The sequence below is a fragment of the Opisthocomus hoazin genome, chromosome 32, assembly GCF_030867145.1.
Source record: "Opisthocomus hoazin isolate bOpiHoa1 chromosome 32, bOpiHoa1.hap1, whole genome shotgun sequence".
NCBI lineage: Eukaryota > Metazoa > Chordata > Aves > Opisthocomiformes > Opisthocomidae > Opisthocomus > Opisthocomus hoazin.
Genome location: NC_134445.1, coordinates 1,854,409 through 1,879,476, shown reverse-complemented (window position 1 = coordinate 1,879,476; position 25,068 = coordinate 1,854,409). Strand labels below are relative to the sequence as shown.

At 62.0% G+C, this 25,068-nt stretch overlaps 1 protein-coding gene across 2 annotated transcripts; it reads left to right on the top strand.

The window, feature by feature from the left end:
* Nucleotides 1-1,111: 1,111 nt before the first annotated feature.
* ANKRD52 (ankyrin repeat domain 52) lies at nucleotides 1,112-23,699 on the top strand. Of its 2 annotated transcripts, XM_075445737.1 has the most exons (28): nucleotides 1,112-1,202; nucleotides 4,073-4,156; nucleotides 6,484-6,562; nucleotides 7,750-7,820; nucleotides 9,533-9,733; nucleotides 9,827-9,914; nucleotides 10,071-10,213; nucleotides 10,376-10,588; nucleotides 10,704-10,782; nucleotides 11,374-11,488; nucleotides 11,576-11,658; nucleotides 11,744-11,861; nucleotides 12,829-12,897; nucleotides 13,226-13,366; nucleotides 13,561-13,638; nucleotides 13,962-14,073; nucleotides 14,725-14,796; nucleotides 15,202-15,403; nucleotides 15,828-15,915; nucleotides 16,050-16,167; nucleotides 16,411-16,630; nucleotides 17,267-17,354; nucleotides 17,946-18,029; nucleotides 18,228-18,373; nucleotides 18,589-18,671; nucleotides 19,160-19,242; nucleotides 19,462-19,553; nucleotides 20,203-23,699. In XM_075445737.1, exons 1-28 carry the CDS (start codon nucleotides 1,176-1,178, stop codon nucleotides 20,448-20,450), a joined length of 3,225 nt encoding a protein of 1,074 aa, XP_075301852.1. In that variant the 5' UTR covers nucleotides 1,112-1,175; the 3' UTR covers nucleotides 20,451-23,699. The 2 variants fall into 2 exon arrangements, with proteins under 2 accessions (XP_075301852.1, XP_075301853.1); XM_075445738.1 differs by lacking the exon at nucleotides 13,561-13,638.
* Nucleotides 23,700-25,068: the final 1,369 nt, after the last annotated feature.

Below are 25,068 nucleotides of genomic sequence, written 5' to 3'. Positions count from 1 at the left end.
GCAGCAGCACCCCGAGCCCCCCCGCTCGCAGCAGGGACCCAGGGGCAATGCAGGCAGGGGGATGCGGGCAGCAGGCGGGCAGGCAGCAGGACACAGGCAGGGGGGACGCAGGCAGCAGGTGGGGGGATGTGGGCAGAGGGATATGGGCGAGGGGGATGCAGGCAGCAGGAGGGCAGGCAGGGGGCATGCGGGCAGGGGGACGCAGGCAGGGGGGACGCGGGCAGGGCGGACACAGGTGGCATTGCTGGGGGAGCAGGCAGCGGGCGGGCAGGCAGGGGGATGCAGGCAGCAGGAGGGCAGGCAGGGGGCATGCAGGCAGGGGGACGCGGGCAGGGGGGATGCAGGCAGGGGGATGCGGGCAGGGGGGACGCGGGCAGGGGGACACAGGCGGCATTGCTGGGGGAGCAGGCAGCGGGTGGGCAGGCAGGGGGATGCAGGCAGGGGGACGCAGGTGGCATTGCTGGGGGAGCAGGCAGTGGGTGCGCAGGCAGGAGGTGGGCAGACGGGGGGACGCGGGCGGGGGGACGCAGGCGGCATTGCTGGGGAGCAGGCAGCGGGTGGGCAGGCAGGGGGACGCGGGCAGCAGGCAGGGGGTGGGCAGGGGGGATGCAGGCAGGGGGATGCGGGCAGGGGGGACACAGGCAGCATTGCTGGGGAGCAGGCAGCGGGTGGGCAGAGCAGCCCCTGGCCCGGCCGAGCTCCCACCCCAACACCGAGCCCCGGCCGTCCCGGTGCGGTGACAGGGCTCGACGAGCCGGGGGAAGGGGTCGCCAGGCAATGCCAGCGCTCGTCGGTGCGAGCGACGCCCCAGTACCGGCCCCGACCTGTGGCTGGGGGCTCTGGCTATGGGCAGAGGGTCCTGCCAGGCCCCCCCGGAGCCCCCGAGCCCCCCGGGCCGGGTTTTGCCCCGGGGCAGCGAGCCCGGCGGGGCGGGGGGAGACGGGAGATGCCCCGAGCACCGGCGGGGGGTCCCGGCCGCCCCCCCTCAGGCCGAGGGGCCCGGGGCCGCCCCCCCGCGGGCCCGCCCCCCCCCCAGCCCGGGGCTGGCCATGGAGGCAGCGGCGGGCGCTCCCCGGTGGGCGGGCCCAGGCGCTCCCCGCCCCGCCAGCCGCCCGAGCGGAGCCGCCGCGGCCGGAGCCTGATGCCGGGAGCTGGGCGCTGAGGGCGGCCCCGAGATGGGGATTCTCAGCATCACGGACCAGGTACGGCCGCCGCGCCCGCCCGCCGCCCCCGCGCCCGCCCGCCCGCGCCGCCACGCCAGCCCGGAGATGCGCGGCCTAGTGCGCGCCGCCCGCCCGGCCCGGCCCGGGCCCGGCCCCGGCCCCGGGCCCGGGCCCGGCCCCGCCGCCGCCCCAGGCCGCGGCTCCCACCCCGCCGGCCCGCCCGGCCCGCTCCCCCGTGCCGCCGGGCCCCGCCGGGCCTCCCGCCCCGGCCCGGGTCCGCTCCTCCCGCCCGCCCGCCGCCGGGACCCGCGCTGGGAGCCGGGCCCAGCCGGGCGGGCCCCCGGCGCCGGGACCCCCGGCCCTGGAAGGGGAGGGTCCCCGGGCCCGGCGAGCGCGGACCCCCGAGAGGGGACCCCCGCCCCGGGACCCGCTGCCCCGGCCTGGTTGGACCCCCGGGACGGGACCCCCTGCGCGGCTGCAGCTCCCGTTGCCGGCCCGGGGGGTCCTGGGTGCACCCCTGGGGTGCGGGGTGACCCGAGTGTCCTGGGGGCACCCCTGGGGTGCGGGGTGTCCCGGGGGGGTCCTGGGGGCACCCCTGGGGTTCAGGGTGTGCTGTGGGGGTCCTGGGGGCACGCCTGGGGTTCAGGGTGTCCCGGGGGGGGGTTCTGGACCATTCCTGGGGTGCAGGATGTCCCCGTGGTGTTGCTGGGGTGCGGGGTGTCCCCGTGGGTTCTGGGGATGCCCGTGGGGTGGGGGTTGTCCTGTGGGGTTTCTGGGCCAGCCCTGGGGTGCAGCATGTCCCTGTGGGTTTTGGGGACACCCCTGGGATGCGGGGTGTCCCCGTGGGTTCTGGGGACACTCCTGGGATGTGGGGTTTGCTGTGGGGGTCCTGGGGACCACCCCTGGGGTTCAGGGTGTCCCCACAGGGTCCTGGGGCCACCCCTGGGGTTCAGGGTGTCCCCGCGGGGTCCTGGGGCCACTCCTGGGGTGCAAGATGTCCCTGTGAGTTCCAGGGACACCCCTGGGATGCAGCATGTCCCCGTGGGTTCTGGGGACACCCCTGGGGTGCGAGGTGTCCCCGTGGGTTCTGGGGACACCCCTGGGGTGCGGGGTGTCCCCGCGGGGACCCTCTGCCTGGCCCCTGTCCCCACGCAGCCCCGTCGCCTGCCCGGCAGCGGCTCCTGCAGCAGGGACGCTGCCGCTCGCCTGGCTCCCTCGGGCCCCCTGCCCGCACCCACCAGCCGAGCTGCGACCCTGGCGTCGCCCGGGCTCCCACGCCCGCTCTCCCCTGCGTGCGGCGCAGAAACCGCCGTCGTCCTCCTCGCGCTTGGGGACGGGGGCTGCTGGCCCCTCGAAACCCAAGGTTTCCGCTGCCCCTTGCCCCCCGCTCCCGTGGTACAGTTAACGTAGCGAGGGCGCAAAGCCTGGCGGGGTGGGGGGCGGAGAGGAAGGGCGAAGACAAGGGATTGATCTGGGATTTAAATAGAACTTTTATTTTATTTTTTGTAACCCAAACATTTCGCTTTCCCGGAGCGGTGGGTGGGTGTGTCAGACCCAACACTTCTGCGAGCCGCGCTGCTGAAGGCTGCTCGGGGCGATGTGATCCTCTGCGAGTCTTTGCCTTTTTTTTTTTTTAAAAACCCTTTTTTTCTTTAATGTCTAACGAGGGATGCTGAGTCTGCTGCATTCCAGGGGAATGACTCACGTGTTCCCTCTGACCCAGGATGTGTTCCCCGGGTTTCACTGCTGTTACTTTGATGGCGGGGCGAGCAGACGAGCACGAGGTTGGTTGGGCGGTAGGGACGAGAAGGGGTTGCCTCGAAAACGAAGCTCTGCCGTTCCTCCGAGGTCGAGATAAGCAGGGCTCGCCGGCTTTGGCCGTTGGATCTGGCCTCAGGCTGCAGGGCTCGCTGGGGGTGGCAGCACCCCGGCCTTGCCGGGCGAGGAGCAGCCGAGGCTGGGCCAGCTGGAGCAGGGCAGCGTCGGGGTCGGCAGCGGTGGTGGGGTGCCGGGTGCTGAACAGACCTGGAGCACCCCAGCCCCTGCCCCGCAGCACCTGCTGCGTCAAAATGGCGTTTTTGGGCCCGCGAAACAGGGAGCGGGGTGCAGCGTGCCCGGGCAGTGCCCGGAGGTTGGACAGCACCGACCTGCCTCGCCGCACGGACCACTCTGGCAGTGCCGGCCGTCGGTTCCGCAGCCCATGGCACCACTGGCACCACGCCCTGGGCTGGGGCTCTGCTCCTGGCTGTCACCGAGGTCTGCTGGGCAGGGACTCCGAGATGCAGGCAGCGGGGAACTGGAGGAGCACAGGGCCGGGCTGGGCCGTGCCGGGCTGTTTGTGCTGGCAGAGCCAGCGTGGCATCGTCGGTGTTTCTCGGGAGACGGCAGAGCGAGTACGAGGTCTGCTGCGGGAGGACACGAGGCGTCACCTGGCTGTGCCTTGGGAAACCTGATTGACCGTCTGCAGAGAGCTGTCTGGTGGCGGGAGGAGTTCCTGGCTGCGGCTGCAGCCATGGCCGGCGAGGGCTGGACCTGCCTTCCCAGGCTCGGGTGCTGGCGTGGCGTGCGGAGCCGTGCCGTGGGCGCTGCGCCGGGGCCGTGGTCTGCTCTGCTCCGTGGCCTCGGGAAGTCGGGGAAGCTTTTCCACCAGAACCTTGGTCTGTTCACCAGCGAAGAGCCAAGCAAAGCGCCTTTACTGCCTTGAAAATTGGTCCCTGGTGCTGGCTGAGGCACGAGGAAGCTGCCGGTGGCCGGGCTCTGGCAGCAGCAGGCGCGGTGGGCTCGGCCTGCTCGTGGAGCAGGGTCCTGCCTCTGGCGTACAGCCTCTGGTGTGGGAGTGCTGCCGGTTCTCCCTCTCGCCGCCCCCACGTGGTGCCACCTTCACGTCTTGCTTCTCTCTTCCTTTGTAGCCTCCTCTGGTCCAAGCCATCTTCAACCGCGATGTAGAGGAGGTGCGGTTGCTGCTGAATCAGAAGGAGAACATTAACGTACTGGTGAGTGCTGCCCGGCTGTGCTCGCTCCCCGTCCTTCACCCAGCGCTCCCTGTTCCCTTCCCTGCAGCGCGGTTCTGTAGCAGAGGGGGGGCAGAGGCTCGGCGGGGGAGATGGGGGTGTTGTCAAGGGGGGGCTCTTTTTGGTGAGGATGGTCACAGCTGGGGTTTTGAAACACAGGTTGCTGGATTCTCCTCCCAGCTTAGCCACCATTTGCTGGGCAGCTTTGTCCTCTTGCCTCGATCTTGCCATCTGTAAAATGGGTCGTGTGGACAGCCGGGGCTCCCGCCGCTCCGGGAGATGCTGAGAGCTGCTGAAGCGCTCGGCCGTGCAGGGCATCACTGTGGGTCCTGTGGGAGGACTGGCACAGAGGCTTGGCTTCGCTGCCGTGCTACTTTACCTCTTGCTCCTTTGGGGTGGTGACCCAGAGTAGTTTGGTGTGAGCGCCGTGGGTTTGGCTTCAGGTGAGTTTGTTCCCCAGCGCAAGGAGGATTTCAGCCCCTTGGCAAAGCCGCGTTCGCCTCGCAGGTGTTAGGAGAGGTTTCCACTGCGCTCGTCTTCAGGCTGGTGGCGGAGGGTGGTTTTGATGCTTGCTGCAGAGCGGAGAGGCTGGGAGAGGCGGCCGCCGGCCCGACGCACCCCTCGGGGTCCCACGAGCGGCCGGCTGGCTCCGGAGAGCAGTGAGCACTCGGTGGCCCCAGTCTGCTGGTGACGAGCGTGGTCTGTCCGCACGTGGAGCGTGGGGACCAGGCCAGGCGAGGGACGGGGTGAAACCTGCCTGTGAGTGCTCGCGTCCCACTTGTCAGTGTGCTGTCCGCCAGTCTGCGTTACCAGCATCCTGCGCAGAGAGGAGTCAGTCGCTGGCGGCTTGGCCAGCCCCGGCTGCCCGGCCTGGCTCCGCCTGATGCGGTGGCACCGTGGCCCCGGCGCCGGCTCAGCGATTCCTGCACTCCCAGCCCAAAAGCCGGGCGGAGCCGTGAGCTCCGGGCGGCAGCAGCCTTGTTCTGGGTCGCCGTCCCTCCGAGCTGCGGCATCAGCCGGGGCTGCGAGCCGTCGCACTCCCGGCCTTTCGGCACACGCCGGTTTGTCTCGCCGAGCCCTTGCGCAGGGCATTTGCCAGGCCCGGCCAGGGCTGGGCACACCCCGACCCATCCTCGTGGTGTCAGGCCCTGAGGTCAAGGGCGGGCGCGGCGTCCGCTGGCCGGCGTCCCGGGGAGGTGAGGGCCACTCCGTGCCGGTGCCCCTGTGCCAGCGGGACGACTGGTTCGATCGTGTCTTTGCTTATTGCGCAGAGATGGAGTGGGGACTGTCCTCCGGGGCTGCTTTGGCTGGGGACCCGGCAGCGCTTCGTCCTTTCTTGTCAGGAGAGAGGGTTGGGATTGTTGTGCCGAGCTCTCGCGCAGCTGCTGGAGGAATAAACCCACAATTGTTAACGCTTAATTTCTTTTGTGCGTGCAGGTTTAGAAATGTTGCTTGTTCAGTGACCTGCCAGCTGGGTTTCGCTTTCACATCCTCCCGCCTGGTTGTACCAGCACAAGTTGTTACCAAAAAAAGTGAAACTGCCACCATTTTCCCAACAGCTTTTAGCCTAATGAAAAGCGATTGCGTTTTTTCCCCCCCAAACACAAAATCTGGGGCTTAAACCAAGTTGCGCTCGCCTGGCTCTCTGCTTCTTTGCTTCCTGGCGTTAGTCCGTGGCGTGTTCCCTGAGGAAAGCCCGAGCCGCACGCCTGGAGGCGGAGGTTGCCCAGGGCCCGGCCCTGACTAAGCGGAAGGGAAAGGTGTTTTTTCTCGGGCTAGCCCAGTCTGAGATCAGAGGGGGGCTTCTGCCCCTTCCTGCCCTGCAGCAGGTCTGAGGCTGCTGTCGGAGCTGTCTGCAATTCTGAGTGGTTTTTATTGTTGGATAAAAGTGTGCGGAATGGGACAGCCTGCGCACTGCGGAGCGCGGCCAGGCTCTCCTCTCCGTCACAGCGTGCTTTGCATTCGTTCATTCAGTCCAGCAGCACGGCAGCCAGGTCGGGTCGGTCTCCGGGGAGTCAGCGAGGGGATGGAGTGAGCGGCTGGAGCTGTCACGGCATCCCCGTCTCGCGCTGGGGCGGTGGCCCGGGCACCCTGCTCGCACTGCGTACGACCCAGTTCCCACGGGGCTTCCCGGGTGCTGTGCACCCCTGCAGCAACGCTGACGGGGCTGGGTTTGAGCGGTTTCCTCGTCCTGCGCCCCGAGATGCTGCACGTGCTCACGAGGGGCGTTGGGGCAGACTGGAGGGGGGGAGGGATCTGCCTGCCCTCGAAGCTCATTGGCAGTTTTCGTTTCTTGCATCCCCGCTCAGGACCAAGAAAGACGAACGCCGCTGCATGCTGCTGCCTACATAGGAGATGTTGCAATCCTCGAGCTCCTAATACTGTCAGGTAAGGGCGCTTGGCCCAAGTGCCGGCGCTGCCTCTGAGGCAGCTTTCTGGTCTGCTCTGGGCTGAGGGGTGTGGAGCAATGGTGTTTGCCCCCCCCTCCAAGCAGCGGTGTGCTCAAGCTTGAGCCAGCGGGCTTGCAGCCAGGAGAAGGTTGGGAAATGCTGCCGTAGTCCTGGGAGGTTGGTTCAGACAGAGAAGTGTCTTGGAACTGAAATAGCAGAGGTGGAAACCAAGCCAGGAGGGGCTGCGCTCGGTGTTAGAGGGAGGTGCTGGAGGAGGGCGAGTGGGGCTGCGCGCCTCAGGGGTGCCTTGAGTGGCAGGGTGCTCGGGGGAGCAGAGCTTTGCTTGCGCACGGAGAGGGGTCAGCTTAAAACCAGGGAGTTTTGCTCCGTTTTGCCTTGTGTTGCTGGGCGTGAAGCCGCCCTACGTTCCGCTCCAGCGACGCTCAGCCCCATGCTGGGTGCTGTGCCCGGGTGGTGCCGATGGGGCAGGCTCCTCAGCTGCCGTCCACCAGTGCAGCGCCTCGGGGCTCCGAGGGCTTCGCAGCTGCGTGCTCTGGAGTGGGGGAACCCCGAGGCTGGCGTGATCCTGTGTGACCCCAACAAGGAGAGACTGGGGGGGGAAATCCTTTGCTGAAGGCTTGTTAAACAGGACTAGGGACGTTCAGCTCCGTCTGCAGAGCGTGGGATGCCCTTACGTGCCCTGCGCTGGTTTTTGCATGTCTGCGTGCTGAGTTCTCGGCAGCAGAGGAAGGCAGGGGCTTCGGGGGTCGTGGGACCGACGTGCCTAGCACAGATCTGGAGTGGGGTGGCAGGAGTCTGTCATCTTTCGTTTCTAATACGGAGATGCAGCCCACAGCGACCACAGCTCGCAGCGTGAAACGCTCCGGTTTTTTATCTCAGGTGGCCTTGTTTCAAAGCAAGGAGCGGAACTGCTCGCTGGGTCTCTGCTGCGGTTTTTTTGGCTCAGCGGGGAGCCTGGCACTCTGGAGATGTAGTCTCTTCAGCCTCCCAGGGATGTGGCTTGTTCCTCTTGCAGTTCATGGAGCCTGTCCTCATGTCGGGCTCGGTGCCAGGTCCCCTCTTGCCCGGCGGGTGCCCGGAGGCGGCTGCAGACCTGCCCTGGGGCCTGGAGCCAGGGCAGCTGTCACTTCTCTGCCCCTGACCCCTCCTTTTGTTCTTCCTCAGGTGCTAATGTTAACGCGAAGGACACAGTTTGGCTCACCCCGTTACACCGCGCCGCGGCGTCTCGCAATGAGGTGGGTTCCCCCTGCTCCTTGCATGGGGGTGGTGGGCGCTGACGGGAGGAGGGGACTGCGCTTCTCCTCGTTTCCTTCTTGACTGGTTTGGGCTGAGGTGGGTGGTCTCGTTAGAGCGGAGAGGGGACGAGCGCATAATTCAGAGGCTGAGAATGAGAGCTGGAAAGAAAAATCTCCTTGGTTCCTGTCCCTCCATCCTTCAGGAGTTAGTACGTGGGTTTTCCCCACAGCATCCTCCTCCTCGCTTTCCCCCCTTCCCCAGGGCTTTGGTTACTCCAGCTTCACATATGTTTGAGGGATGATGGGGGCTCTCACCCTTTCTCTCAGGAGCTGATGCCAATGAATCTTGTTGGAAAGATTTCCTGACATTTAGCTTTTGTGGGCTTAACTTCACCCCACTTAACTCTGCCCTGTTTGGAGCTGCTGGAGAGCACGAAGCTCTGTGGTCCTGTTGGTTGGAGCCAGGGGATCCGAAGCCCCGCTCTGACATGCAGGGCGAGTTACCACACATCGACTGGTGGTGTGAATTCTCTTAATCGGCAGCAGACGATGAAACCCATTGGTGTAAACCTCTACTGAAGGCGTTTGCTGTGAGCGTGTGTGGACAGTTACCGTGGGTCGCTGAAATGTGGGAGCTCAGCAAGCCAAGACCACTTTGCTGTCAGGTCTGCAGTGCTGCTTGGCGGTGAATTTGAGCACGCTTCTTTGCTTCTCTGCCCTGGCTCAGGTGTGCTGGAGAGTCACCTCCCTGGTTCCGTTCTTCCCGGTGTGCTTGGCACAGGACTCTGCCAGGGCCCTCCGTGCCCAGCTCCCGAGAGGAGCCTGCCCGAAATGCCTCGTGCTTCCCGGCTGCTCCTGCCTAGAGCCGCTCTCTAGCGTTGCTGGGTTTGTGTGCTGCCTGGACGCTTCGTCTGCTTCTCCCAGCTGGGAGGGGCATCAGCTAGCTCTGGAAAAAGAGAGCAGAGCAGCAAGCCGTGGGGCTGGGATCGCTGGAAGCGCTGCCCCGATGCGGCGTGGGAGTGGGCAGCCCGTGAACTGGAGCGAGGGCAGTGCTGGGTTGCAGCAACCAGCCTCTGCAAGCAGAAGGGGGAAACAGTTATCAAATGTAGGTCAGTGGGTCATGTTTGTCATCCCCTGGGTGCTTCGCACCTCGTGAGTCGTGGAGGAACACTCACTTGCCGTTGCATTCTGTGGCGTGGAGGTATTTCCCATGCTGGCACCACCGCGCAGCCGCGTTGCACAGCCGCGCTTGGGTGCGATGAGCCCGGCTCATTCGGGTCCCACACACCGAACTCCAGCCCGGAGGGAGCTGGAGCAGCCCAGGTGAGGGCTGGAGGGTTCCCGTAGGGAAGATTCCTTCTCCCTGCTCGTTCTTGGAGTCTCTCTTTTACCCCCCTCACCCTTTCTCTGTGATAACGTGCTGAAACACTGCTGTATCTGGGCTTCAGAATGTCGCCAGGGACACAAAAGCGAACGAGTCCGTCCCTTTGGCAGCGTGGGGAGAAGCCGGACGTGTGAGCATGCCGGGCAGTCGGCTCGGCCCCGCACAGGCAGCTCTGGCTCTCGGGGCTGCGGGCTGCTCTGGATCTGGGCAGCCCTGTGTGTGCTGACAGCGAGAGCTGGATGGAGCTGCAGCTTCCCCCACCTGGCTGGGGGCTTCCGCGGGCCCCGGTGGGCTGGGTGAGAGCTCGTCTTCCCTCTGCCCCTACCAGAAAGCACTTCACCTCCTCCTGAAGCACTCGGCAGATGTCAATGCCCGCGATAAGTACTGGCAAACACCTCTGCACGTCGCTGCGGCCAACCGGGCCACCAAGTGCGTGGAGGCCATCATCCCGCTGCTGAGCACTGTCAACGTTGCGGACCGCACGGGCCGCACGGCGCTGCACCACGCCGTGCACAGCGGCCACCTTGAGGTGGGCGAGGCGGGCTTGGGTGCGGGGGGTCCCGGGGGACCTCTGCCTGCGCAGGGTCTGCAGCTTTACCTCTCGCCGCTTCTCCCCGTCTAGATGGTGAACCTGCTGTTGAACAAAGGGGCCAGCCTGAGCACTTGCGACAAGAAGGACCGCCAGCCCATCCACTGGGCAGCTTTCCTAGGTGGGTTCTCCCCACGGGCATTGGTCCGCTTTCTTCTCCCACGTCGTGTGCTGCCTGTGGATTCACCTTTCGGGGTGGTGGGGATCCCCGGAGGCCACTGTGCACCAGTCTCCATTTTCCGGGGCTTGCCGGCTCTTACCGCTGTCTCCTGGACAGGGCATTTGGAAGTTCTGAAGCTGCTGGTGGCCCGGGGAGCTGACGTGATGTGTAAGGACAAGAAGGGCTACACCCTGCTGCACACTGCGGCGGCCAGTGGCCAGATCGAAGTTGTGCGTCACCTGCTGAGGCTGGGAGTCGAGGTAGGACCACCGTTACTGTGAGCAGGGTGGGCTTGGGCGCACGCCGGTCTGGAGACAGGAGTGGGAGAGGGTGCTGGGGGGTGGCAGGAGTCCTGGCTGGTTCTCAGCTGCCTTTTTTTCTTCCTTTATCCCCAAATCCTCTGGGGTTTGTTGCTCCCGCAGATTGATGAACCAAATTCCTTCGGTAACACTGCACTTCACATTGCCTGTTACATGGGCCAAGATGCCGTGGCCAACGAGCTGGTCAACTATGGCGCCAATGTCAATCAGCCTAACGAGAAGGGCTTCACCCCTCTGCACTTTGCTGCCGTCTCCACCAATGGGGCACTGTGCCTGGAGCTCCTCGTGAACAACGGGGCCGACGTCAACTTTCAGGTCTGGCACCGAGGGGCTGAGCTTGGGGATGGGGGAGCGGGGACCCGCTGCCTGGCGGGAGAGCTGGGGGAGGCTTGTGGGAAGCCTGGTGCGACGTGGCTTCTGCTCTTTGCAGAGTAAGGAAGGGAAGAGCCCTTTGCACATGGCTGCCATTCACGGACGGTTCACGCGTTCGCAGATCCTCATTCAGAACGGTGAGTGGCTTCTTCCTCCGGCCCTGGGTTACCCCAGCCTTTTCTTGTGCTTCTCAGAAGCTGCCCGCAGGACCTCCCTGCGTGTTTGCTCGGAGGGTTTAAGAGCTCCAAATTACCACTCAAATTCACTCTGTGCTCCTGGGGCTGTTGCCAGTGGCCGTGTGCTGCTTGGGGATGGCAGGGAGCGTGCATGCCCGCAAGGGCAGCAAAGTGCAGGTCAGGAGACTGAAATTCCAGCCAGGTCAGAGCTCCTGCAGCCAAAGAATGTTCCCACTGCCACGTCCAGCCTGAAAGACAATATTCTTCAAAGAGGGCTGCCGACCTGGCAGACACCTCGGGGTTCAGCTGGAGACCTCTGGGGCTGAACGCATCCCCTCTTGGGGCAAGGGTGAGAGAGCTAATGCCCTGGATTTGCAGGATACAAGTGGACCCTCAGCTCGCAGAGCAGTTTACAGTTCTTCCTCTGCATGATGCTGAACGGACTGATGAGCCATGTCCCTGAGACTGGGATGTGGCTGTCACAACAGCCTGGGCTGCTCAGGACTGGAACGCAGGGACTTGCTGGCAAAGCGCTTGTCTCTTCCTTTCTAGGCAGTGAGATTGACTGTGCTGACAAATACGGCAATACCCCCCTCCACGTTGCTGCTAGATATGGCCACGAGCTGCTAATTAGTACTTTGATGACGAATGGTGCTGACACTGCAAGGTAAGGAAGGACTCTTCCTCCCTTTCGTGCCCTGGGCTGGAGGATGTGGAAATGATCCATCCTGACTCCCTTCCCGTCTCCTGACAGGCGTGGGATCCACGACATGTTCCCTCTGCACTTAGCTGTTCTCTTTGGATTTTCAGACTGTTGTCGTAAGCTACTTTCCTCAGGTGAGTGGCTCGTCTGCCCCTCTTGCGCCGGGGCCCTGGGGGACCCTCGGGCTTCCCCCTGACTCCCTGCCCCTCTGCCGCCCAGGTCAGTTGTACAGTATCGTCTCCTCGCTGAGCAATGAGCACGTGCTGTCTGCAGGCTTCGATATCAACACACCTGACAACCTCGGGAGGACTTGCCTCCACGCTGCTGCTTCTGGAGGGTGAGCAGTGCGTGGGGTGCTGGTCCCACGCTGCACGCGGGAAGGTCGCTGCCGGCCCCCAGCCCAGCCCATAACCCTCCTCTCCGCCCGTAACCTCTCCTCTCTGCCCAGCGTGGGCAGCCCAGTGCACAGCTTTGGTCAGGACAGGGAGTCGGACCCCTGGGTGCTGTTCCCAGCTTCGAGAGAGATCAGAGACCCGTGTTTAGAGCAGGAATGAAAACGAGAACCTCTTGGCCCTGTTCTGCCACTGACCCTGTGACTCGTCCCGGTTGCCCCCCTCTGTGACTGTTTTACCTTCTTTAAAATGGGCCTAAAACGCTTCCTTGGCTGGGGCTTCGTCAGGGGCTCCCAAGCTGATGCCTGAAAAGCAGCAGGGACTGAGGGGGCTGTGTAAATGCCTCCTGTTGTTCACCAGGAGGTTTGATTTCACGCGGCGCGTTGGGAGCAAACGTGGCTGCAGCGATACGGCAGAGGTGTGGGTCCCATCGAGGACCTGGTTTCTGTCCTGTCTGAGCGATGCTGGAGAGCCAGACCCTGAGCCGTCCCTCGGCAGCGCAGCGCAGTTACCGTGCCTGAGCGGCGGGAGCAAAGCACTGACGCAGAAGCCAGAAATCCTAGATCTTTTTTGGAGCGTGACATCCAGTGCGTCAGCTGCACTGCTGCCGTGGCTGATGTCTCTCTGTAATTGCCTGGCTGTTTGAGAGCTCCGTGCGGCGCAGGGTAGCACTGGTGAGGCAGGAAGCGTGGAGGGGTATTTCACTGGAGAGCAGGGAAGAGCTCTGTGTACGCAGCATTCTGCTGTGGCTGCGGCTCTTGTGCCGCCCGGAGATGACAAGCTGGACTGAGCTTCAGCAGGTCCGGGCTGTGCGGATGGGAAGCGTGGCTGGCTGGTCTGCAGCCGCGAGGAGTTTGTTCCTGCTGTGGTCCCTTCTGGTCTGTCTCTAACTCATCTCCCTGCCTCCTGTAGGAATGTTGAATGTCTTAATTTGCTGTTGAGCAGCGGTGCTGACTTGAGGAGGAGAGATAAGTTTGGAAGGTAAGTGTGCTGTGGGCCTTGCAAGGGAGCGAGGGCGATTCCTCCAGCGCTGAGACAGCTGGAGCGCCCCGAGCCTGGGTTTGGTTGGGATGTTCCCGAGAGCTTTGCTGCACTCGGTGTCTGAAGCTGCTTCCTTTCCCCCGTCCTGCTCCAAGGGGTCCAGGCTGTGGGTCTGCAGAAGGAGCTGCTGACCGGACCCCTTGCACAGGGCTCAGCTCCACAGTGGGGGGTGGCTGGCGCCCAGGGCCCTGCCTTGCGGCCAGGAGAGTTTCTCCATCTGCGTGACAGGCTGTGCTGCTAAGCCCCCTTCTCCTGTCCCCCTTCCCAGGACTCCACTGCACTACGCAGCTGCCAATGGCAGCTATCAGTGTACAGTGACGCTGGTCACGGCAGGAGCCAGTATTAACGAGGCCGACTGTAAAGGCTGTACCCCCTTACACTATGCTGCTGCTTCGGACACGTACAGGAGGTGAGTGTCTCGGGGGCGCGTGCCCCTCACTGCTGGGGCTGGGGACGATGGCACACGGCTGGGCGGCGATGCTCTGCTGTTCCCTGGCCACCTCCCCGCAGCTGGTGCTCAGTGGCTTGCGAAGAGGGGAGCTCTGCGAGGAGCATGGCTGGGAGGGGTGGTCAGCAGGCTGACGCTGGTCTCTGACCTTCCAGAGAAGAGACTCATTCAGGAAACAGCCATGACACTGATGAGGAGCCACTGAAGGAGTCCAGGCTGAAGGAGGCATTCTTGTGAGTCCGCCACAGCCCCGTCTGGCAGCTCTTTGTTGCTTGCCCCGTCCCAAGACCCCTGCGTGCGGTTGCTAGAAATACCTTGCTTCTGCTTCCGCTGAGCTGAGCTGTGATGCCTCAGAGAAAGCACCGGCTGGTTGGATTCTCGAGGCAAACCTGGCCCTTGCTTCCTGGTCCTCACTTCCAGCTGGCTTTGCATGCGCTCCGTGTCTTGAGGGGATTAGTGCAGCATCTGCTCTGAGATCAGTCAGGGGTTCCCTGCAGAGCTCTGCCTCTCCAGTCTCCCCTTTTTCTTGATCTCCCCTTTCTCTCGCTTGTTGCAGTTGTTTAGAGTTCTTGCTGGATAATGGTGCTGACCCATCCCTCCGGGACAAGCAGGGATACACCGCTGTCCACTATGCAGCTGCGTACGGCAACAGGCAGAACCTCGAACTGGTGAGTGAGCTGGAGAAAACCCTCTGCTGCCAGGAGAAGGGGGGAAGCTCCCCCTAAGGGACATGCCGGGGCCTGCGGTGTCCAGGTGTGGTTAACGGGCTGTGTGCAGTATAGGCACCACGGTGTCAGGGAGATCGGTTTGATCTGAAAGCACGAGGGCTCCTGGGGATCCGTTGTGCTGGGAATACCACAGAGGAAAGACCCGGGCCTGAGTGAGATGCCAGAGAGAAAGGAGCTTTGCTGCCTGGCACAGGAGCACGTGGGGATGTCTTGCTTAAAGCCCTGGCAATAGGGCAAGGTTGGACTGCTGAAAGAAAGCCCGGACACCTGTGCCACGGAAGAGCTGTTGCGGTGCAGGAAGTGCCTTGGAGCTGTTTGAGGTGCCTGCGCTGCTGCAGGGTGGGCTTGCAGCCGTGTGGTCATAGGAAACCGTGTGAGCAGTGGGGAGGCTTCGGGACAGCAGGGGCTTGATGTGACTGCCTATGCAGGGCCCAAGGCCAGGCTGAGGAAGGTCCTGTCCTGAAATTCAGAGCATTCTGAAGCAGATGAGCAGGTTTTGTAACCCCTCTGCAGCCTGCTGGTGGGCAGGGTGTCTGTCAAAGCTGCCGTGACTCCTGGGTCGGTTACGGTTTCGTGCTGTTGCTGTTGCAGCTCCTGGAGATGTCTTTTAACTGCCTGGAGGACGTGGAAAGCACCATTCCAGTCAGCCCTTTGCACTTAGCTGTAAGTACAGCTGGCTCAGCCCCGGGGCTGCGGAAGGCCCTTGGCTCCGTGCGGGGCTCATGCTGAGCCCTGGGGAGGTGCCCGCTCCCAGGCAGCGCGGGCTGGGTCCTGGCCGCTGTCGGTGCAGAGCAGGGCACCAGAGGAAAGGCGCCGGCGGCTGGGGAGCAGCTTTCCCCACAGGCCTTTGATTTGTGTGTTAAGCTCGGTTTGGAGCCACCTCCCTGCTCTGTCTGGGGGTGGGAGCGGGCGAGGACTTTGTGTGGGACCCAGGCACACACGAGAGGCAATGGCCAGGCCGGAGCCCGCGTGGCTGGAGGGACCCAGGGGCAGGAATTGTCTGGGGGGGACGACTCCTGGGTGCAGCCTCTCCAGGCACCACTTTGACGCGGTCTGCTTTGACCTCAGGCCTATAATGGTCACTGTGAAGCCCTGAAGACACTTGCCGAAACCCTCGTGAACCTCGACGTGCGGGACCACAAGGGGCGGACGGCACTGTACCTCGCCACGGAGAGAGGCTCCACGGAGTGTGTGGAGGTGCTCACCAGCCACGGCGCATCCGCGCTGGTGAAGGAGAGGAAGAGGAAGTGGACCCCTCTCCACGCTGCAGGTGACGGGGGGTGGAGGGGGCTGGGGATGGCCGTGGGCAGCGAGGGAGCGCGTCCAGAGCGATTCCAGGCGTCGGTGCCACCACTGCCGAGGCTGCCGTTCACCCAGCTGCTGCTCGGGGCGAGGGAAGGGGCTGCGCGTTGGGACGATGCTCAGAGCAGGACGAGGCCAGAGCAGGCTGCCATGGTGTGGCTCAGCAGCGGGTGGGAGAGAGGACAGTGGCAGGTTCTGCACACACGTGTCCTCAGCGCAGCCTGTGCACATGCTGATCAGTCCTGCTGCCTAGCAGCCGCCGAACGAATTTGCTCAGCCGTGTGTGCCTGGCTGCTGGCGCGAGCCCCTTCCTTGGGTTTGCGGCGGTGGCTGGAGAGGGGACCCGTCTGTACGCGTGTGTGGTGACTCCTTTCCCTATGCATTGTCCCCAGCTGCCAACGGGAACACCGATTCCCTGCACCTTCTGATAGACAGCGGGGAGCGGGCAGACATCACCGACGTCATGGACATCCACGGCCAGTGAGTTTGTCCGGGTGTTTCTCGTGGGATCTGCGTGGCACGGGGTCCGGCCCCGGGCAGGGCGCAGAGGGCAATGCTCGAGCCCAGCTGCCTTCCAAGCCCACTCTCCTCCCTGCTGCCTCTCCCCGCTGCAGAACCCCGTTGATGCTGGCGATCATGAATGGCCACGTTGACTGTGTCCACCTCCTCCTGGAGAAGGGATCCACAGCCGATGCAGCGGACAAGAGGGGAAGGACCGCCCTGCACCGAGGGGTGAGTGCGTCCGCGGGACCGGGGCAGGCCTGGAGCCCTGCGGCTTTTGTTCACCCTCCTGAGCGGAGGCTGCCTGGAGAGCAAGCGGATGGTTTCTTTTGTGGCAAGATGCTCAGTGAGAGAGCCCCTCTTCACTTCCTGAGATGCATCGTGTGAGAAGGAAGCTTGGAAGAAGGGGGTGGCTCTGTTGTTAAATGATGGGAGGGTGAGATCTGAGCTCCTGGTCCTCTTTGCTGGCCGCAGGCTGTGACGGGCTGTGAGGACTGCCTGGCTGCGCTGCTGGACCACGATGCCTTCGTTCTGTGTCGGGATTTCAAAGGCCGGACCCCGATCCACTTTGCCTCGGCGTGCGGGCACTTAGAAATCCTGCGGACCCTGCTGCAGGCAGCCCTCTCTACTGACCCTCTGGACTCCGTGGTGGACTACAGCGGTTACTCACCGATGCACTGGGCTTCGTACAGTGGTAAGGACTGGGCCGGGCCCCTGCCCGCCTCTGCTCTGCTGTTGATGGGCAGGAGGGAGCCAGGAAGAGCCAGGTTGTCCCTCTGTCCCCCACTGCTTTGGGAGCCGTCAGCCCAGCAGTGACTTCAGCCTGATGGGAAGGACGGTAAAAATCTGGGAGGGAGGCAGGGGGTTTTTCTCCCCAGGCCAAGCTCCTCAAAAGAGGAACGAAATATGAAAACAGCTATTACAGAGCAGCTGAGGCTGCTTCCTCCAGTGCTGCCGGATTTATGGGGTTACTTGGCCATCACCCTGGCTGCAGGGAGTGGTGGGGCTGACGCGGCGACGGGAGGGGGTGTCTCAGCGTTCCAAAGGGAAGCTAGCAATGTGGCCGTGGAGTGCTTCAGGAGATGGTGTGGAGCTGGAGACCTCCTGAAGGGCAGCAGCGTTGCTGCCGGAGGAAACAAACCTGCTGCCGCCTCTGTGCTGGGGAATGGGTTGGTTTGGGCTCTCTGGTGCCGCTGGTCCTGTGCAGCCTCTGGTCATCTGGCACTTTGGACGTGGGGAGAGCCAGAGGAGCCTTCAGCCCCTTCCTGCTGTTACAGGTGAGGACCCGCAGGCTGGGTGCTGATGCGTTTCTGTCCCTCTTTCCTCACAGGGCATGAAGATTGTCTTGAATTGTTACTTGAACACAATCCGTTTGCGTACCTAGAAGGAAACCCCTTTACTCCATTGCACTGTGCAGTGTAAGTGGCGTCTGGGACCTGCCCTGGGTCCTCCCCAGCCAGGGGATGAGGGAGGAGAGATCCGTGGTCTGAGCGGAGGAGCTCCACACCCTGCCCTGCTTGCCCAGTGCTCTGTGCTGGGGCTGGTTGCTCACCCCAGCTCTGCTGCGGCAGGGAGACAGTTGTTGGGCTGCTGGAGGTCCCCAGGGAGCTGTGGAGCAGCTGCCTCGTCGGCCGTGCGCAGCACAGCCGGGGCTGTCGCGTACCAGAGTCCCATGCCTGCAGGCTTTCGGCTCGATGGAGCTCGTGGAGCTGCTAGGGGCTGGTGGGTCAGCCCTTGCCGGCCCGCTTGGATGGCTCGTCTCTGCTCTTGGGTTATGGAGTATCTCGGGAAATCTCCAGGCTTCCCGTGAGGCCCCAGAGATGGGCTCTGGTGGGAGAAGGGCTCCCTGTTGTCCCGAGCCTCCTTCCTCTGAGGTGTCTGGGTGGTACGGGCACGATCCCTGGGGTCCCACTGGGTGCAGACGGGTTTGGGGCTGGTGGCTCCCACTGCAGACACACTGATGCTGCTTCTTAGTCTTGTTCTGCCTTTACTTCTCGTCCCCCCTGCAGAATTAACAACCAGGACGGCACTGCTGAAATGCTGGTGGAAGCATTAGGTGCCAAGATTGTTAATAGCAGAGATGCCAAAGGAAGGTGAGTGCAGACTCGTCTGTCTGTTGTCACCCGCTCCCCGGTGCTGCTGGGTGGTGGCTGTGACTCCCACAGTGAATTCCGCATGACTTCCCATGGCACCAAGGGGCTCTGACGTCCCCAAACGCGTCTGTAGGCCTGGGCAATCTGGCTGGGGTGGGTGCTGTGCCCTGCTCCTTACTCGCTCTCTCATCTTCCAAGGACACCCCTTCACGCTGCTGCCTTTGCAGACAACATCCATGGTTTACAGCTGCTTCTGCGCCACCAAGCCGAGGTGGACATGACCGACAAGCTGGGGAGGACTCCCCTCATGATGGCTTCTGAGAACGGGCACACTGCAGCAGTTGGTACGTGGCTGGCAGCTGCTTTCCCCGGTACAGGCTGCGAGCGTCCCTGTGCCTCCTCCGTAACGGGGTCCCATGGGAGCCGGGCTGTCCCTGTCCTCACAGGCACGCTGGGACAGCTGCCCCTCTTCTCTGCCCCCTCAGCACATGGCTGCTGTGCCACGGTGCCGGCCTCTGTGCTGCTGCTTCCCAACAGCAGCTGTCCCTCCTCGTTTCAGAGTTCCTGCTGTACCAAGCAAAAGCAAATATAACTGTGCTGGATGTCAACAAGAACACAGCTCTTCACCTGGCCTGCAGCAAGGTAGGGAGATGACCGCTCCCAGCTGGGATTACCGTTGCCACCACCTTCAGCCTTGCCACCTTAGTGAGAGGGGTTGTCCACCTGCTCCTGGCCTGCCAGCGCAGAGGCGAGGGCCCTGGTCTTGCCCTGCTTGCCTGCCTTGACCTGCACCAATGCTCCTGATGTGGTTTTGAGCCACTCAGGTTGTGGCACAGACCTGTCTGGGTTTTCCTGGGGCTCTCTGAGCTCGCTGTGCTTCCTGGGGCATGGTGGGAACAGGAGGCTGGTGCCCAGTCTGTCCACGCAAAGGAGATGCTGCGGAGGAGACGGAGGGGACAGCAGCCTGTCTTCTCAGGCCCTGCGAGAGTGGTGGACTGTTGCAGAAGGTTGGGTTTAGGGACCGTTTCCATATGCCGGGGTAACCGTGTTCCGCTGGGGCAGGGCCAGGTCCCCGCCATTGCCCCTGCCGCCCCGCTCGTGCGCTGTGAACAGTCTGGTCTCCTTTCCAGGGTCATGAAAAGTGTGCCTTGTTGATCCTGGGGGAAACCCAAGACCTTGGCCTTATCAATGCAAGTAACAGTGCTCTGCAAATGTGAGTATTTGGACAGCTGGCCCCGGGGGGAACACCAGAGCTCTTCTGGGTGGGGGTGGCACACGGGCAGTTGTAGGAGCTCTGCTGTCGCCGCAGGTGAGCTCAGGAGCAGCCGAGCATCTGCCCTTGAAGCCGCTCGCCAGGGCCCTTGCTTTAGCACGGGGTGTTGAAGGTAGGTGGCTCCGCGGCTGCATCAGTGCCACCTTTGCCTCTCCCCAGGCCGCTCCACATCGCAGCTCGGAACGGGCTGGCCTCCGTCGTCCAGGCCCTGCTCAGCAGAGGTGCCACTGTGCTGGCTGTGGATGAAGAAGGTGTGTGCTCCTCGCGCGTGCGGGGGGTTCCGTGCGATGGCCCTGGGGACGGGCGCTGCCGGGGGAAGTGCTCAGCCGGCATCGGGAGGATTTCCGTGTCCTTGCCACGGCTGGGCAGCGCGTTCTCAGCATCCCAGGAACAGCCTGGGTGAGGACATTGGCACCCTGCGGACACCTGTAAAAGCTTTTCCAGGTCCCACAGGTGTTTGAGACATCTCTTTTACCCCCCGTGTGTCTTCTGGTGGCTGCCTGGCTCTCCTGCCAGGCACGAAGCCAGCCCAGCCTGAGCCAACAGTAAGCTGTTGACTCATTTGCAAGCTGGCAGAAGCTGGATGTTCTGGCCAGAAGCTTTTTCTCCCAGCAGAGTTCTTGCTCTGCTGGAATACCTTTAAGTTGTGAAAAATATCATTGCGTCTGCCACGCTGCCAGGGCTTTTGAGGCTCTTTATCCGTCTCCTGCTGATCCTGGCTCACTTCAGAGCGGTTGCTGCAATTGCAGGGATCGCCGGTGCCCAGAAGCAGGGTCTTTTGAGACAAAGGCCAGTAGACGTCCTGGCCTCTCAACGCAGGGGTGAAAGCTGCCCCAGCCGAAGCGTTCCCCGGGGAAGGCGCCCGTGTGGGGCGATTCCTCACCGCCGGCTCTCTTCTAGGTCATACCCCGGCCTTGGCATGCGCCCCCAACAAGGACGTTGCCGACTGCCTGGCACTTATCCTCTCCACCATGAAGCCTTTCCCACCTAAAGACGCCATCAGCTCTTTCAGCTTCAACCTCCTCAAGAACTGCGGCATTGCAGCCAAGACCGCCGCCGCCTGCGGGGCCCTGCCCAACGGCAGCACCTGCCCCTACAGCAAGGACCGGCACAACGCCATCGGCTTGGACGGCTGTTACTCGGAGTAGCTTAAACTATGGGTGATCTAATATCTTATTATATTTATTTAGAAATTCTATAAATATAGGGCACTTTAAAGGAGAACAAGACTGGGCAGGCCTGCTAGCATGGCCGAATAGGCCAAGAGTTCAGAGCTTCCTCTTCTCGCTGGGTTGCCAGCGCGGTGCCAAAGCTGTTCATTTGTTTAACAAGCAGCTGGTGGTGCGGTTCCCGTCCCCTGCCCCTGCTCGGTCCTCTCCCCGTCGGCACGTGCTCACACCCCTCCAGCGGCAGGGCAGGAGACGGGACCTGCGGGCTTGGGGCTTTGCCACTGGCCGCTGGCCCGCGGGCGGGAAGGGGCTTTGTCCCCCGGCCTTTGGGGTGGTTGGAAGTCGGTTTGACATTTCCCGGTGGCCCATGCCAGCCCCCCACCCTGCCTCGCCTCCGGGGTACCCTGAGGCCGCCCCAGCCCTCTCCCCGGCTGGCTGGGATGGGGAAGCCTGAACTCTTGGTGGGACGGGGGCTGGGAGCCTGCGGGAAGTGGCTGCTCTCGCGGGCGCTGGGGTGGGTGGGAGCTCCTGGCCAAGTGCCACTGTACCTGCTCCTCTCTCTCAATCGCTCTGTTCCTCACGCTCGTCCTCCAAGTCCAATACGAACACTTGAATCAAGATCTACTGTACCTGGGACACTAAAATACCCTTTGGCAGCTGTCATTTATATGCAAAAACGGGTGCTGCTGCCCAAGCCCGCGGCCGGCTGGCTGCGGCTGCACTGCTGGGCCCCCTCCCACACCAGGCACTTTAGGGATTCTGTTGGTTGGTTGGTTGGGTTTTTTCCTTGGCAAAATGTCGGATCCTAAGAAACGATTCTTTTTCGAATTTTTGTTCTGTTTTGCGTGGCCGTTTCCATGTGAGAGTCAGTGTTGCTTTTTTTTTTAAAAAAAGAAAAAAGTTATTTATAAAGAAACGAGCATTTACCTTTAAAAAAACAACAAAAACCATAAAAAAAATTCTGAAAGTTTTAGCCTTTTAATAAGGAAAAACAATGCACTTCAAAGTCCTTATTCACAACTCGAAGTAAGTCTGTGTTTATTTTTCTAATGCAGCATCTTGGCAGGTTTATTAGCGTGCGTGTGTGTGGGATCATTGTTTTTTGTTTTGGATTTCCTTTTTTTAATTTTAGAAATCATATTTATGATGCAGGTTTGAAGCATTCGAGAGTGTTGCACTGTTCTTGTTCCGTTGTTTCGGTCCGAGTTTTTTTCCTCCTCCTGAATTACTGTAGCAGTGTCACGTGTAGAAACCCACGCCCTGTCTCCGCACCGCGAGTCTGCGCGAAGCCAAAGACCGGGACGCGGAGAGCGAGAAGGGGCTGACAGGGCAACAAGCGTTTCGGGACCCGTCCTCTCCCCCGGCCTCCTTTCCTTCCGCAGCCTCGCCGGACGCGGGGAGCGCAGGGCGGGGGCCGAGGCTCCGGCCGTGCCCACCCCAGGGCGTCCCGGTGCAATCCCCCAGGCTGGGAGCAGGAGGAGAGGACCCCCCTCTCCCCCCGAGCTCTTGGTGGCCACTCGCCTCCTCTTTGCCGGCCAGGCCGCGGTGGGACGGTGCGAGGCTCGCGCTGCGGCTCTCCTGCTCGGTGTTTCTGAGAGAAAAAGCGTTTCAGTAACCAAAATACGGCATGAAGTCCTTTACTTTTTTGTTTTTTTGAAATAGTCTCCGAATGAAGGCGGCTCCTGTTAGGGCAGTGTTTGTTGCCTTCCGTCGTGTTGCAGAGTGGGCGCCGGAGCCGGCCATGCCGGGGGGGGCTCCTGGCAGCCGCGGGGAGGGTCCCCTCGCGCTCTTTCGTTCTTTTACCAAAGCCAAACTCTTAGAACCAAATATGAAGTTTCAGTCTTGGCCTTTGGGTGATAAGCACATTTTCTTCACGTTTTGCGTAGGAGTTTTTCCCGGGGAAGGCGGGGTCGGGGACCTCCCGTTGCTCTTCCTCAGCGCCGGCTCCACGCCGGAGCTCTGTCTCCCCGTCCCAGTACCAACCCGCACTTTGTTCAGCATAGCACTCGAGAGATTTGCCCTCAGTGAGACCCAGGAGCAGGAGTGGTGCTCAGCCTGCTCCCCGGAGCGTTCCGCTTCCTGGGCCGGGCTGCTCCAGGGGATCTCCCCTGCTCAGACCGCAAGCCCCCTCGCCCCGCTCTTGGCATGGCGGCAGCGACTTGCCGGGCCGTGGGTCCTCTCCTTCGGTGCTGGCGCAGGATCGTGTCCCCCTCCCTGCTCCCCCCAACCCTCTAGCTTGAAAGAAAGTGTTAACCTTTCTGCACCGAATACCTCAGTTCGGAACCAGAATGAACTCATGAAACTTGAATAAAAAGGTCCTTTTTGAAGATCCTTTTCAGTATTCTACAGAGGAGAACTGGAAAAAGAGACTTGTTTACATTGCTGTCGAGTCCGCGCTAGCCTCCTGCAGCTCTTTCCCTTGCCGGGAGGAATTGAGGCATCGCTTTATCTCTGCTCGCTGCTGGCCCTCGCCCTCTTCACGGGGCAGGAAGATGGGTCCAAAGTCCTGAGCCGTTGTCTTCAGGGGCTAAAGTGCTTTTCCAGGCCCATGGAGGGGCCGAGCTGTCACCAGCCTTGGCTCCCGTCCCGGGCGTGGGCAGCGATTCCCAGGGACGGAGACGGGCTTGGAGCAGGGCCGGCCCTGAGGCCGCGATGGCTCCGTCCTCCCGACGATGCTCGGAGGCACTGGCAGAGCCGGGCCGGCCTGCACCCGCTGCAGGAGGGACGTGGCCGTGCCCCTCGTGCCCTGGTCCTCAGGGCCGCGTGGCTTGAGCATCGCTGGCGGGGGACGGGACTCCAGTGCCATTGCACTTGAACGCGGCCATTTCCTGTAGCCAGGGTGAGAGCGTTTCTTGGAGCAGGCGGAGAATGCTGCTGTTCCTTCACCTGCCCGGCTTTTTTTGAGTATTATTGTGGTTTTCAGTTTCTTTATTTAGAGAAGGAACCTGATCTCTCTTTTGGCCTTGTTTCTGTGCTATGACGCGTTACCTTCTGCTGAGCGTGATGACTCAAACTACGACGAGACAATCAATGTGATCTCTGTAAGGGCTTCTCCACTTCTTCTCTGCAGCACCATGCTTTGTGTAGCTGTGTGTCCTGTGCTCTTAGCGAGGATCTTTTTCTCCCCCCTCCCCTTGTGTCTTATTAAAAATAATAATAATAATAATAATGACGGAGGGAAATGAGGTTTCAGCAGTGCATCCGTGGTCTGGGAGCACATGGGAGGCAGCGTGGGGTGGGGTGGGGTGGGGTGGGGTGGGAAGGGACGTGCGGCCAGTTTCCCAGCGGGTCCCAGTCTTGTTCTCCTTTAACGCTGTATTGTATACATTTGACAGCACAGCTTGACAATTTAAGTAATAATCAAAGTGTTTGGTAATAATGCATTATTTTGCTAAATGAGATTTGTGATGGTTTCCCTAGTGCATTGTAAAGAGGGATGGAGGGAAACTTCCGCAGCCTGCCTGCTCCCCCCGGCCCCTCGTGGGGGAGCACGGGGACCCCCCACTCTTCCTTCCCACGGACCTCGATGCCAAAGTTGGACCATTCCCGCTTCGCGTGCCGCCCGCGCCCCGCAGCCGTTTGGTGTAGCTCTCGCCAGGCAGCCACCTTTTCGGCTTCCCCCTCCGTGCTGCGGAAATCTCCTGGTTTCCAGTGCGCAGGCACCGATCGCCCGTCCTCCCCCGTGGCCCCGACCTCCAAACAATGGAAGTTTCTCTCCGCTCTCTTGGTCCAAAGCACTTGCTTCAAGTAATAAGCACTTTTGTTAAAGCATGAGTCTGGATTCCCTTTAGCGTCCCACGGGATAGAGAGCAGCAGGAGCGGAAGGGATACGAGAGTGTCTTTGGGTTTATTTTTTCATTTTTAATTTTGAGAGAAAAAAAAAAGTTTGTTTCTAGGGATGAGTGAACAAAGGGAAGTTGTGAGAGAGAGGACAAAACAAAACAGCACAAATACATTTCAAGTGGAAAGGTGTATTTGCACTGCCATTGCTAGAGCCGGGGGCCGGCGGCCCTGCGGCCCCCCCGAGCCATATGAACTGCTGACCAACACTGAATGTAACGTCCCGGCGGTGGGCAGCCGGGGGCGGGGGCAGCCCCCCCTCCGCGGGCGCTGCTGCGGAGCTCGGACAGAACCGGACGGTGGTGAGGAGCTGGTCGGCCTTTCTCTGTGGTTGCTGTTCCCGAGCTGCAGGCGATTTGCAACTTCTTTTTTCTTTAGGAAAATGTTTCCCCCCGCTCCAGCACCCCGTTGCCGTGCCCCCCCCTGCCCTGGGCGCAGTGAGGAGCTCTCTCGGCCCGAAGCGAGACGCCGACGAGCAGTCCCCAGCCCTGGCGACCGTGGCCCGGGGCTGGAGTCCGGCAGCTACAAAAGTAGCACTAAAAACAAAGCGAAAACTCCCCAGAAATGGACCCGGTTTTCTTTCAGTCCGTCTGTTTGGATGCGCTGAGCGCAGCGGCGGCTCCGCAGATGCCCCGGCGTCCCCGGGCACGCGGGGTGAGGTGTCGGTGAGAGACAGGGGAAAAACCAGAACAAAGAGCAAACTGCAAAGACCCGAGAAACAATCTTTTCTTTGACTTTTGTTCTGTTGTGTGGTGGG